The sequence below is a fragment of the Poecilia formosa genome, unplaced genomic scaffold, assembly GCF_000485575.1.
Source record: "Poecilia formosa unplaced genomic scaffold, Poecilia_formosa-5.1.2 Scaffold97, whole genome shotgun sequence".
NCBI lineage: Eukaryota > Metazoa > Chordata > Actinopteri > Cyprinodontiformes > Poeciliidae > Poecilia > Poecilia formosa.
Window position 1 is genome coordinate 1,346,789 of NW_006800036.1, and position 13,929 is coordinate 1,360,717.

The 13,929-nt window shown below is 41.3% G+C and overlaps 1 protein-coding gene across 1 annotated transcript; it reads left to right on the plus strand.

Moving 5' to 3' along the window:
* Positions 1 to 1,742: 1,742 nt before the first annotated feature.
* rassf10a (Ras association domain family member 10a) lies at positions 1,743 to 6,860 on the plus strand. The gene has a single exon (XM_007558576.2). The coding sequence runs from the start codon at positions 2,155 to 2,157 to the stop codon at positions 3,598 to 3,600; it is 1,446 nt and encodes a 481-aa protein (XP_007558638.1). The 5' UTR covers positions 1,743 to 2,154; the 3' UTR covers positions 3,601 to 6,860.
* Positions 6,861 to 13,929: the final 7,069 nt, after the last annotated feature.

A 13,929-nucleotide genomic window follows, 5' to 3' on the forward strand; every position in this document is an offset into this window, starting at 1 on the left:
ACACACACACACATCCCAGACGCAGCAACGACAATCCTCTTAATCCAAATCTACTGTTTGTAATGCATGCCTGCTCCACACGCGCCGCTCTGGGTAATACTGTCTGCCCGTGTCTGATATGTGAATGCGTCCTCCCCTCTCTGCATGTGTGTTCACATTCCCAGGTGGTTTTCTAAGCACTTTATTTACCAACAAACCCAGCCTGAGCAGAGGCTCCAGAACACAAACATTAATGCTGCGTGTTGGGGATAGATGCACACAGACACCAGAGCCGGATCACTTAACGCAGAACATATTCTGCTCTTAAACAGCGGATTACCGTTTCAGATATTATGCGAGAGCTCTGCAGGGAGTAAAAGATGGACTTCCTTTTGCTTCTCAGTGGGCTCAGTTGAGCTGATAAACATTCAGAGATAAGATTATAAAGATGAAGCTGCGTAACAATGCGCACTGCAGATTTAAGGTTTTACCATCAATCTTCTAACCCAGAATCATCAGGTTAGTCATTTAAAATTTAAGTCGGCTAAAGCTCTTACAAAACATGTATATGAAAGAACACTCCAAATCTTGTACTACTGACTAATTTAGCAACTAATTTCAATAAATCTATACCAGTGAGAACATGAAGACATTACTTGAGAAAACAGTTTTGAAAGCATAACTGTACATTTATCCAAAAGAGATTAAACAACCTTCGAACTGTGCAAAAAAAAAAAAAAAAAAGTAGATCATCTCAGGCAAATGTGGCTCCACAAATCATCACTGACTGTGAAAACTTTACACTGGACACTTTGCTTCTTGAATTCTGCATCTCTGCTCTCTTCAGTCAGACTCTGGGGTCTTGATTTCCAAATGAGATGCAAAATTTACTTTCAGCTAAAAATAAAAGGACTTTGGAGCACTGAAGAACAGGCCAGTAGCCCTTATACCAAATGACATTACTCTGGCATTGTTTTGTGCTCATGAATGAATGAACACAAGGAATGTGACAATTATAGCCCGTGCCCTGCATACATCTGTGTGTTGAATCTTGAGGCTATGACTAGAGCTGCAGTTCACGCCTTGTGAATCTCACCGAAATCCTTCAATCGACTCACAATTCCTTCAAGACTGTGGTTCTCAACATTGGTTGTGACTCCCCCCCTCCCCCTTATTTTTTTCCAATTAAGTTTTTCTTTCCACTAAACTTTCCACGGCCTGACTGACTGGTTAGCAGCTTTTCCAATAACTGTGAAGCTAAAACACACATCTGCATGAAAATATTTGATTAATCTTCTTCGATATTAAAATATATTTTCCGTTGTTATTAGTTGTGAGAAATAATCATCGGTTAAATGAAATACCTCAACCAGATCATTTTGTGAGTAATAAACCTGTATGAGATTAACGTTTCAATTGTATTACTTAAGTATTTTATTTTATTTTATTTTTATTTTTTTTGTGAAGCTACAGTTTATTTACTTAACTTTGACAGTTGTCACACAGGATGTTTTTTTTTTATTTTTTATGTGCACCACTAATGTGCATGGAATCCCGTTATTATTTATTTATTATTTTTAAATCAGAGTGGCGGAGACGGGGTTCCGTAAATACGCATTAAAAGAAACGATAAAAACACCGCAGTAAGATATGATGAACTCTGTGTTGAGCCTGAAACAGGCCAGCTTTTATTTATTCAGTTAAAAACAAACTGAAACAAAAGGCACCTCTGATAATCTGAGGTTTCTGTAGGATGATCAGTGGGCAGAGAGCGAGGAGGAGGGGGGAGGCGTGTCCCGGCAGCTCCAGCAGCCTCCTGCTTCTGTCCCGCACATCAGAGCCGCCTGTCCCGACGCAAGGACGCTGTTCTCCTCCTCTCCTCTCCGGAGCAACAGCAATCTGCCCCTGGGGAGAGGAACGAGGACCCGGCATGCAGACACACCGCTGAAAGGACCGGGACGGGATATGAATTTTTATTTATTTTTCTTTTTTTTTTTTGCTGAGAACTTTTAATGATTCTTTAAGAAGATGCAGGTTTTCCTCAATGATCAGTTAAAATCAGCAGAGGAGGCGCTTCAGCAACCCATCAACTGGAATTAGGAATATAAACACAGAAACTTCTGTAGCAGAAATTCACTGGGAAACTTTTTTCTTTCTTGTCTTTGGTTTTTGGAGATGGAGCCCGAGGAGGGGAAAGTCTCGGTATGGGTCTGCCGAGAGGAGAAGCTGATCTCCGGGCTGACTAAACGAACCACCTGTGCCGACGTTGTGAGGGTTCTGCTGGAGGACCAGAACCTGCAGCAGGGCGCCGCAGCCGCGATGCTGTCCGGCTCTCCGCAGTCCTACTGCGTGGTGGAGAAGTGGAGGGGCTTCGAGAGGATTTTGCCCAACAAGACCAAGATCCTGCGGCTGTGGAGCGCCTGGGGAGACGAGCAGGAGAATGTCCGGTTCGTCCTTGTGAAGAGCGAAGCTTCGCTGCCCAACAACGGGCCCCGCAGCGCCGAGGCGCGGGTCGTCCCGAGCCGGGAGAGCGGCGGCCCGGGTGGGCTGCTCAAGGGCACCGCTAAGAGCTGCTGGGTCGCCGCGGCGGCTGCTGCCAACATGTCCCAAGAGAAGCAGAGGCGCATCGTCCGGAAGGCCTTCAGGAAGTTGGACAAAATGAACAGAAAGAAGGAACAGACAGTACCTAAGGATAAAAGTTCAGTGGAGAAGATGGAGACCCTGGTCCACTTGGTGATCTCGCAGGATCACACCATCCGGCAGCAGATCCAGAGAATCAAGGAGCTGGACCGGGAGATCGAGCGGTACGAGGCCAAAGTGCACTTCGACCGCATCAAGAGACACGGGGTGAACTACGTGCAGGACACGTACATGGTGGAGTCCTCCGCGGAGAGCCCGGCTCCATCCGCGGACGGGAAGCGCAAAGCGGAGCGCCAGGACGTGCGCTGCACGGCGGAGGCGCTGGCGCAGTTCGAGGAGTACGCGCGCCGCTGCGAGGAGGTGGTGCGGCTGCAGGAGGAGGTGACGGAGCGGGAGGCGCTGGTGGAGAGCATCACCGGGGAGATCCAGGAGGAGCTGAACCGGCGCTGGATGAGGCGGCGGCGGGACGAGGGAGCGTCGGAAGATGCGCAGGACACTGACAGCGCCGCGGAGGAGATGAGCCTCTGCGAGCACGCGGATCCAGCCGTGGAGCCAGATGTGGAGAGCCTGTCAGAGAACGAGCTCCTGCTGGAGGAGGAGAGGATAAAAACCCAGCTGGACACGAGTCTGTACATCGGCCTGAGGCTCAAGACGGACCTGGACGCCATCAGAGGGGACCTGGACCTGAGTCTGGCACTCTGGGAAACCAAAGAGAGCGAACTGTTGGACCTGCTTGCCAAAGTTGAGACCATGGAGCTGGAGCAGGCGAACAAACAATTGACTGACGATGAAAAGGAAGAACTGCCTGTGAGCCGTGCAGAGGCTGACCCGGGGTCAGTGGAACAGAGCACGGGTTGGGTGGAGCAGGCTAGAGGTCTGTCAAAAGCCTGCAGCATCAATGATGAGGATTCGGACACGGGCCTGAGCTCAATGCACAGCCAGGACTCCGACAACCCTCCCGTGTGTGAATCACTGGTGTAATGCATCTTTGTGTCGCAGCATCTTAGGTTTTTATGCAGTTCAGTGAGACAAACTCAGTGGCATCGAGAGAAATCAGCCTTGGCTTCCTGAAATATATATAAAAAACACATCTCTGTGTGACACTGCAACTCTACAGCAATAATCTCTGTATAGTCACGGCACAATAAGTTTAGACAGGAAAGCATGTGTAGTAGAGGCTTGGTAAGATGTGCTGCTCCATAAGCTGATCTCTGGCCTCCATCTTGGGTCAAAATAGCATAATTTATTAGAAGAAGTAGCCTGGAGGAGTGTTATAACTATTAGCTTAGAATCCATTGTCCTGTAACAAGTGCTGAGATGAACATGATCACAGTTCACAGTGTGCTATAATGGCGATGGACAGCAGCTTTGATGTAAGAGTCAAAATCGGCTGTGATGTTTATTTCAAGATATATTGGCATGTCAGCTGCAAAGGTGATAAAAACAGATCCAAAGAAAACAGTCATTTCAAAATAACAGTAAATAAATCACCACTTGCTGTTTCATATTCTGAATGGTGGAAACTTTGGAAAGACAAACTTGTAAGTTTCACAAATTTGAATAAAAACACCATTGTTTACATATCCTGCTAAGCAAAACTGAAGGTTCACGTAAAGTTTTTTTTTTTTGTGTGTCTATTTTCCTTTGGGTAACATATTATTATGGGATAGATATGAGGTTCTCTTAGAATGCTCACCTGACTTAAATTATTTTACTTAAAGCAGAAAGTTTACCCTACTGCTGTTCAAACAAGGCATTTAAGTACCTTAGTTCTACATATTTTGACTCCAAAGCGTAGATTCAGTAAAAATAGAAAAATAAAACAACCTAATAACCACCTGTTGGACTTAAAGTTAGTTTTTGCGTGCAGAAATACTAACAAACTACCAAATTTTACATTCTTATTAGCATTGAGAAAGCTGAGAGCCTTTCTTTTAGCCAGCTGACTGGTTTTGGGCAGTAACAGGTGTTGGGAGAGAAAACTCCAGTGGTTCTGGCACTTTCTCTGGTCTCTTAATAAAAGGACTTTGAATCAGTTTTAGAGGTTTTGAAACATTTTACAACCTTGACAATGGCCCATGTTTAATCATAAATGTATTTTTCTTTATTTATTAATGTGCCTCTTTTACTGGTCAACTGTCTAAAAATTAAACACTTATTTTTTGACACAGTATGCCAAAGAACCTTTCACTCTTAAAAAAAAAGAAAAGCAAGAATTAAATTCTGCATATTTTATAGCTAAATTTATATCTCAAATCATCTTAATCCAAAAAAGAAGGTGTCTCCTTGCTTTTATTTCCATCATTAAAGTTATACAGGAAACAAAAGGAACAGAATTTCATCAAAAGGTAAAAGGAAAAAAAAAAGTTATAAACTAGTGATGATCAATATTTTGAACATATATTTTAATGATGTTATATGGGATGATAAAAAAGTGTAAAAAAAAAAAAAAATCAAGTCCAATCACAGTTTGCAATTGGGACATTTTTCTTTAGTGAGCTCTGATCGGTGACTGGCAGGTCAATTAACAAGTCAGATTATTGTCCCTGGTCATTAAATGCATCCAAAATTCTTAGGTCAATAAAAACTAAACACTTATTAGATGAAGACATGAAACTAGACAGGTAAACAGTGCCTGGGTTTGATCATATTCTGAATCACAGCCTTTATCAGAGACCAACAGAGATTAAAGTAGAAAAACAGACAAAACAGCAAAAGCATGCAACAATCGTAACAATTGCTTTCATTAATTTATTACCATCACAAAATAAATATTTTTTGTAAATTCTTAACTTCCTCCCCACATTTCTCCCATCACTATAGTGAATAATTATCTCATATATAAGTTCACCGTGGTTAAGAGTTGATCTAGTTGGTCATTTTTATATTAATTGTAAAAAGTTAGCATATTCAACCTAGTTCAGTTCAACTATATTGTAAATTGTCTCTAACCATTCGTGACTAGCAAAGGAAAAGGTTTAAAATGAAACAGATTGCTAGTGATTGAAGCAGAGATCTCATATCTGCCTCCCATTAAGATCCATAAACTGTGGATCCTACATTTCACGATTCTGTTACATAAGACCTTCGATCAGAAGACCCTCTGCCTAACCTTTTAAATCCCACATGTCACGGTTTGTCGGATCAACTTTAGATCCCTCCGATGACGATGACGTCATCGGGCCGATGGAGACGGAACACATCATACACCTATTTTATTTTATTTATTTATTTATTTTTTTCCAGACTGGTTTTAGCTCTCCCGACGTTGAACACTAGTGGGTGAAACTGGCGCAGCGCTCCTTTAAATCCGTTTTTGGATTATTGTTGTAACATCAGTTCGGTTGCTCTGAAGGGCTTTGTTTCCATGTAAAGCTTCTTAGTCCACCATAATCAATGTGGGCCAAGAAGGCAAGGCTTGTTTTTTTTTTTTTTATATATATATATATCAAGGTTCAGGTCAAAGAATTGTTGCTCCTTTTGTCACAGAAATGTTGTGTAACGCGCAGTGAGACGGCACGTCTCCGCGCTCGTTATCTAGTGTGTCGTAAGCAGACCCACGTGAACATTTTGGGACGTTAGTTTAGAGCAGACTGACACGACTGAAACTGTTAAACTGAATTACAGGAGCAACGCTGCGTCTGAATCCTTACGCCGCTGCACGTGCAAGTCCTTCTGCGAGTTCAAACACCTGTAAGAGAATTGGACTTTCGAGATGCTTTCTAGAACAGACCCATTTAGTAATCCTGCAGTCGCTGCATGTCTGAACGCTGTGACATTAAGGAGAACTATTTTCAGCTATGGTTCACTTTTTTTTTTAACCCTGAAAATAGATGCTGCAGAAAAGTGTTCGCTGTGATTTCCAGCCGAGCTGGCTCCTCTGAGACCTGCACAGACAACAAGCATCGCAGCAGAAGTGATTCATCACTTTAAGGTCTTACTTCAGTAAAAAAAAAACAAAAAAAAAAAAACATAATTTACTTTGTATGTCGTCAGGATGTTGTTTTGTCAAACTTACATGTCTGACTGTCCAACTGTAAATGTGAGCAATATTATTTTTGTGACGCTTAGATTAAAAAAAAAGAAAAAAAAAAGATGATACTGTTCCTGTAGAGTTACCAAAAATGAGCTAATTTATGTCTCTTGATCAGGGACTCTTTTGGCATCTCACTGACATTCATATTTCTTTTTCTATATATTTGCCACCTAGTTTAGTAACTCTGAAGTAAAAAACAAACAAATTCACTGTGGAGGAAGGATATCACCACCCAGCTGTTAGAGTTGAAATAAACGGCAACATCTGAATTTGTGTCTCATTTTATTCATTATGACCTCAGGGATCCGACGCGTTCATATAAAAACACTCCCCCCTTTGCAAGAACCAACTTTCTGGAATTCCCAGGTTTTTGTGTTCAGCTTAAAATGTAAAATGCTTCAGCTCATTGAAAGTTTATGAAAAATATTTATATGGCATGCAGGGTTTACATATGTAATCTGCAAAAAAACAACAACAAAAAAACAAGTGAAAAGGAGGCAAGGAAGGAAGGAGGATGCTATGAGAAAGGAAGGACATATGAATAAACAAAAGAAGGGCACCAGGGAAGAAGCAAAAAAAAAAAGACAAGGAAGGAGCAAAGGTAAGAAAAGAAGGATGGACACAACAAAGTAAGGGGAAGATACAATGAAGGAAGGTTATGAGAAAGCAAGGAACCAAGGTCATAAGGAAGGGAGGAATGAAAGAAGGAAATGAAGCACAAGGAGGTTAGAAAATTGTATCAAGAAGGACGGAGGGAAGGAAGAACACAAGGAAATCAGCAATGACACAAAGGAGGAAGGGCATAGTCTTTAGACAAATTCTGATAATGAAAACATTTTCTCATCCTCTATACGTTTCCAGAGCTAAAAAACAGTGAACTCAAATTCCATGCTCTTGCAGACTGCGTCGGATCTCTGTGACGCAGAGCTTCACGGACAACCCCCTGATTTTTTTTGAATGTTTGCTCGTGTGTGTTTTTAAATGGGAAAATGATTTGCATACCTCATGGCTGCAGGGGCTGACGTTTACAAGGTGTGCATCTCTGGCTTGTTTGTGTGACATACTGTATTGTGCCACTCCTTTCCTGCCGTGTCGTCTCACTCATTATGCCTGCTTGTGTTGAATCGCTGCTCGGTGATTGCTCTTGCATAATCCTCTTGCATTAATTATGAGAAGTTGAAACAGAGACGTAAATGTACAGAACTGAACTGTACGGCTCATGTTACAACTCAGTAACGCATCCCCTTCGTCTGTTCCTCAGGGGTCAGTTGTTCCACTTTAGAAGTATGCTCTCCTGTTGTCCAATTTGTTGCTATGGGGTCAGGTTTTCTTCATACATGTATTGCATCAATAGAGTTGGATGGAGCAAGGTTTTGGCTAGTTGCTGAGCAATAGGTGTTAGTAATTTTGGTCATTCCCCCTTTCACATTTGTGCAGTCACTCAAAAATAAATAAAATTAATTATTTAATTGAACTTACTTTCCACAAGATGATTCACAGTGACTATTGATCAATTCATATACTTCTCATCTGTGTTTTTGTTAATAAATCCTTTCAAATGGTTGTTTTGGTTAAACTCACCCACATCCTAGAACAGATTTTTCGTAAAAAATAACAGGAAATCGTCATTATATTAGCAACTCTTTTGCATGTTGTTCTTTCGTATCTAGACTCAAAAAGGGCACAAAGTTGGCTACAAATTTCCAATCTTTAAGAAATGTATACTCATTAGTCACATTTTTAAGTCTGTCTTGTCAATACAACGTCGGTACTTGTTTTGACTTCAGACCTTCCTTGATTCATCATGACACAAACTCAACAAGGCCTTGGAAACATTCCTCAGAGGTTTTGATCAACATTGACATGTTAGCATTACACTATAATTGTGTATCGCAAATCCTTGATGTGAATCTCCAGTTCTACCACATTCCAGAGGAGCTCCAATGGAGTGAGAACTGGTGACCGTAGAGGAGTAGTAGAGTACAGTGAACTCGTCATCACGTTCAGGAAGTTAATTTGAGATTATATGAGCTTTGTGACATGCTGCATCTCCCAATTAGAGGTAGCCAACAGAAGATGGGAGCACTTCCTGAAGGGATGCACAGAGACGGTCAGCAACTAGTGTGGTGAGAAAATATGCTTCACTTGAACTATTACACCACCACTACCACCAGCAGCCTTAACTTTTAACAAATGGTTAGATATATTCATGTCATGTCGTTTCCTCCAAACTCTGATTCTACCATCTAAATGTCACAGTTGAAATCAAGACTCATCTTAAAATTTCTTTTTTTTAATATCTCAACGTCCAGTCTTGGTGAGTCAGTGTAAACTTATACCTCAGTTTTCTATTCCTTGCAGTGTGTTTTTCTGCTCGTGTAGTCCATCTGCTCCAAGTTTCAATGGTTAGTGTCCAGAGAGGTTGAATTTTTGCCTCCTTGGCAATGTTAAGCCACAAGTTTTCATTTAAAACTCCGATCTGGTCTACTCCTGGAAAACAACTCAAATTTTTGAAATTCTTGCCTGAATAAAGCCCCGTGCAGACCTCACAGCTCTAATTTGAGACTGGAGTTGTTTTAGGTGGCTGAAACCTATTTTGGTGTTGGCCCCTGGTTGACTAGCTGTTACTGGGTGGCCAGGTTTTGTTGGCAATTAACCCAAGGCTCATATTAAAAACCCTGAAATATCCCTTTAAGTGCTCATGGGAAGCTCAAAGATGTTAAAATGACAACTAAATTAAAAGCTCTGCAGGAGGATTTGGCTTCCAGCATAAACTCTGAGCTATGTCAGAGTCAGCGCAACTAGATGTTTAGTTACACTGTAATGACTGAAAGGAGCTCGGCTCTTTGAAGTATTTAAAGTGGATGAACTGCAAATACCGTAGGAGTCTTGAAAGGGGCTGAAGTGTCATTCAGAAAGAGTGCTACTTAAGCATCGACTTTTAATGAAAGGAAAACCCGAACAACTGAATGATGAAAGAAGGTCAAACGTCAATTGTCAACTAAAAGACGAAAGCAGGTACATTTGTTTATCTAGCAGAACCTGGGAATTACCTCGATTAGTGGAGATATTTATGGAACTGTGTGGTTGAAGGGGGAACGGCTCAACATTTAACAAAAATGCACAAACTGAACACCTTAAATCTTCTAAATCCAAAAACAAAGAGCTTCATAAACCCGCTGAAACAGAGTTTGACTCTTGTGATGAAGATGCCAAAACAAAACTTACTTTTGTCCCCCAAAGGGACTATACCTCAGAGTTCAGTCTACTGACATCCCACTGAACGCTCTTGTCTGAATAATGTCACTCGGTACACTTGCTGCTGTCCAATACTTATTATAACTCCATTATTAAACCCTTCCAGGTTCTCACTCTTGTACTAATCAGTTCTATAGATAGTTCTATTGTTAATCTATCTGTTTCAGACTGAAAAACATTGAGTGCGATCCAAGCTGGGAACTGATAGCTACTTTCTCCTGCGACATCAGTAACAGCTCCTGGTTCAGTTACACAGTCTGGTTCATTTAATATGAGATCATTCTTCTTCACTTCCTGATCTCACGACAGAACTCCTCTTCACTTACAGTGACTGGCAAAGTATTCCTCCCCCCTTAAATCTTTCCAAATTTTGTCGTAATACAATTGCAAACTCAACTGTAAGAGGACGTAAAAGTATCCACGGCGTTCATGTTTTATAAAATCTAAGTCAATACTGAAGAAACCTTTTGGTGAAATTACAGCTGCAAGTCTTTTAGGGTTCGTCTCATCAAGCTTTTATCACCGTCTCTCAGTTTGCTGTGTCAACTACACAAGTTGTGCAACTTGTGGCAAACTGCAAACAGGATTTCTTAAAATGACGATCTTTTCAACTTTCAGATTGGCAGCTTTCGTCCTACCAATCTTCTCGGGAGGCCAGACAAAGGGAATGCACAACTCAGTCGCTCTGTGGACAGAGACATCTTGGCTGCTTTTCTGATCAAAACTTTTCTTTGAATAGTTTCTCAGTTTAGGTGGTCAAGTCTTGCCAGGTTTCTCACTTTGTGTTTGTTCCCTTATGTTCTCTAACATTAGCAAACTTCTGACAAACCTCCAATGCATTCACAGAACATCTAGATTTATACTGAGATTAAGTTACACACAGAAGCAATTGGCTAAGTTCTCTCTAAAAGCAAATGGTTGCTCTAGATTTTATTTAAGAGTATAAAAGTAAAGAAACTAAGTCCAAATTTGCTCCACAGTTTTCAGATTTTTAACAATTTTAAACTGTTCTGTACCTTGTGCTGGTTATGTAAAAATACCTAACATGCATGAATCATTTGTGAGAGGAACTTTGTTTCTGCTCTACCGCAGAATAAGTCACCCACCCCCGAAAGAGTTCAGTGTTATTTTACACCGTGGCTAAAACACAAACAGTGTCCCTGTCTGCAGCGACTCTTTTTCCAACCCATTCTCCAAACAAGCTATTGTGTTTCTAACCTCTTTGGTGCCATGCTTGGCACTCACACTGGGAGACCATTCATTTCAGTCAAAACACTGGAAATGATGCAAGTTAACATTTAGACTGGAAGAAATCCGTTCTATGCATGTGTGAGCAAAATTAAAAGGAGCAAAGATAAAGAAAGAGCGATGCAGATAGATTATGCAACCTTGTTTGATGATTTTATGTGTGTGTGAGAGTGTCAGACCCCCTGGTGTTTTGTTTGGCAGAAACAGTGATGGGTGGTGTGAGGCTAGTTAGCAGCAGCTGCTCACACCAAATAACACCACGGTTTATATAATCAGACTCGTAAACACAAGCTGCTGGGAAGTTAGGGTCATTGTGTGTATCTTGGTCCAGTCTCAGCCAACCGCTTATGGTCACATGGACAGTATACATGCACTGTACGGCCAAAAGGATTCCCTAAGCCAAATCATTGGATCCAGGTGTCCTAATCGCGTCCATGGCCACAGGGCAGCTTGACATGCAGACTGCTTCTACAAACAGTTTTGAAACTATGGGTCGCCCTCAGGAGCTCAGTGAATTCCAGTGTGGTTCCATCATAGCAATAAGTCCAGTAAAAAATTCCCTCACTGGTTATTCCCAGATCAGCACTTAGTGCTACTAGAACCACAAAAGAAGCTATTGGGAATGGCAGCAACTCAGCCACAAAGCAGTAGGCCATGTAAACTCAGAGAAAGCCCAGAGTGCATGTACAGGTCATGAACTTTCTGCCAAGTCAAATGTGACAGATTTACAAACGTCATATGATCTTCAGAACTGGTTCATAAAAGGGTTTCCACGATTGAGTAGCTATAGCCAATCCCTACATCCAGTGCAATGCAAAGCATCAAATTGGACTCTAGAGGAGTGGAGACGTATCCTCTGTAGTGACAAATCTCACCTTCTTCTCTTCTTCTACAACGGGAAACTCTGTACACGAATGATGCATTTGCATCAGTGAAATCAAGCTTAGACTGCTTGGACATCGTTGCCCCATATCCGTTTAATTCATAGAGATTTTTTAAACCGCTCCTGGGAATAGGCCGCACCTCCCAGGAATTATTCCTTGGTGACTTGTTTTGTTGAAGCATGTGACGTTTGGAGGCGCTTTGTGAGTTAGGTTTCTTAGCCATCATAAAACACATCTTTCCACGATCATAAAACAGATCCCAGGGCACAAATTACATTTGACATATACATTTGTTCCTTTTATCTCTTCGAGACAAACAGTGCCACCTGTTCTGGCACTTAAATCAAATTGGCCTGCATTCAACAACTGGTACCATCAGAAGAATCTATAGAGTTACAACTCAGTCTACGTTGTCTGAAACTCTTCCTGTGTGGCAAGCTCCACTCTTGCTTTTTCAAAAGTAGGGATGTGTACAACAAGGCAAAACATCAGAACCCCCCAATCATATCAGGAGCTTCTGTCAATAGAATTTGTTTGCAAGATCAGAAGTTGTTGGTAAAAACCAGGTTCTAGAGCAGAGCGAGGCACTGATGTTTTCGTCCAACATCAGTGCTCGACCTTACAAATACGGTTGTATAATCTCGAAAATACAAAATCTTAAGTCTCATTGACAGAAAGGTTGGGTCACTGTTACGTTAAAGCCCTTGTATTAAGAATGTGTGCGCAAAAAGAGGGTAATTAATAGTATGAACGACACATTAATTATAATTGACAGATATTTTACATTTTGCATTTCAAAATGGAAGACGTTATCTTTGTGATTTGTGATTGACTTCACTTAGTAAATTATGCATTTCATACGCATATTTTAATCACGTATTTGTCGTCAGGCTTATTGTTTTTTTTTATTATATAGCAGGAGTGCTTATGAAAGCAAGAGAGCAGAGCTGTGATGCAACATTGTTATGTGGAATGAACTGAAAATCTCATCAGAAACAAAAACAAAACAAAACTGCAACACAAAAAAACACGACACAACAAACAAAGGCTTTCAACTACACAGCAAACTAAATAAGTGAGTTTCCCCTGGGCTGATGACATGAATACACAAACAGCTGTCCAGACTGGACAAAAGAGGATAGCGTTCTGAAGCGTGTGTGTGAGTGCACGTGAGATTTAGTTAATCCCCAATGACAGCTTGCAGACAGACAGGACTGTGTGTGTGTGTGTGTGTGTTTTGTGTTTGTGATCTAGCATAGGGCCACACTGAGCTTTGTCTGCCTTCTAAATCAAAGTCATGTCATATTAAAACAGATCCAATGGGAGGTTTGGGAAAGAAGGAAACGTAATCTAAATGCTGGCCGAACTTTCAGCCTGCAATTTGGATTCAAGAGCATAGATCTAGAAAAAGAAAATTGGGGGATTTTGCAACCAATCAGCATTCATTTACCCTCTGCCTTTGTGTGTGTCGGGGACACCATCGGTCACACAGCTGCTGACAGATGCGGCTTAATTTTTGTTGCTGGTTATTTAAAACACCTTGTCAGCAGCTTATCCCTGTTCAAATTAAATCCTGAATAAATCTCTAACAGAGTTATGTTGGCAGTATCAGGCAGATGGGAAACTCTGATAGTCTGATATTATGTGTTTGACCTTACCAAGATTTCGTGTTGCTGTACTGTTGTGCTAGTGTGAGTCAGTTTCCACGATGAGTGATATGTCCACTATTCACTCCTCTGTTCAGGCATCAAGCACGCTTTGAGCAGACTTTAAAATGTTCAGTGAGGAAATCCTGCTGTGGATCTGGGAAGATTTCCCAGCGCTTCTCTTTTTCCACATTTGATTATTCCAAATTCTATTAAATCCATCGTTCCTCAATTTTTT

Excerpts from the sequence above, each read along its gene's own strand:
- rassf10a (XM_007558576.2), top strand. The coding sequence starts at position 2,155 with ATGGAGCCCGAGGAGGGGAAAGTCTCGGTATGGGTCTGCCGAGAGGAG.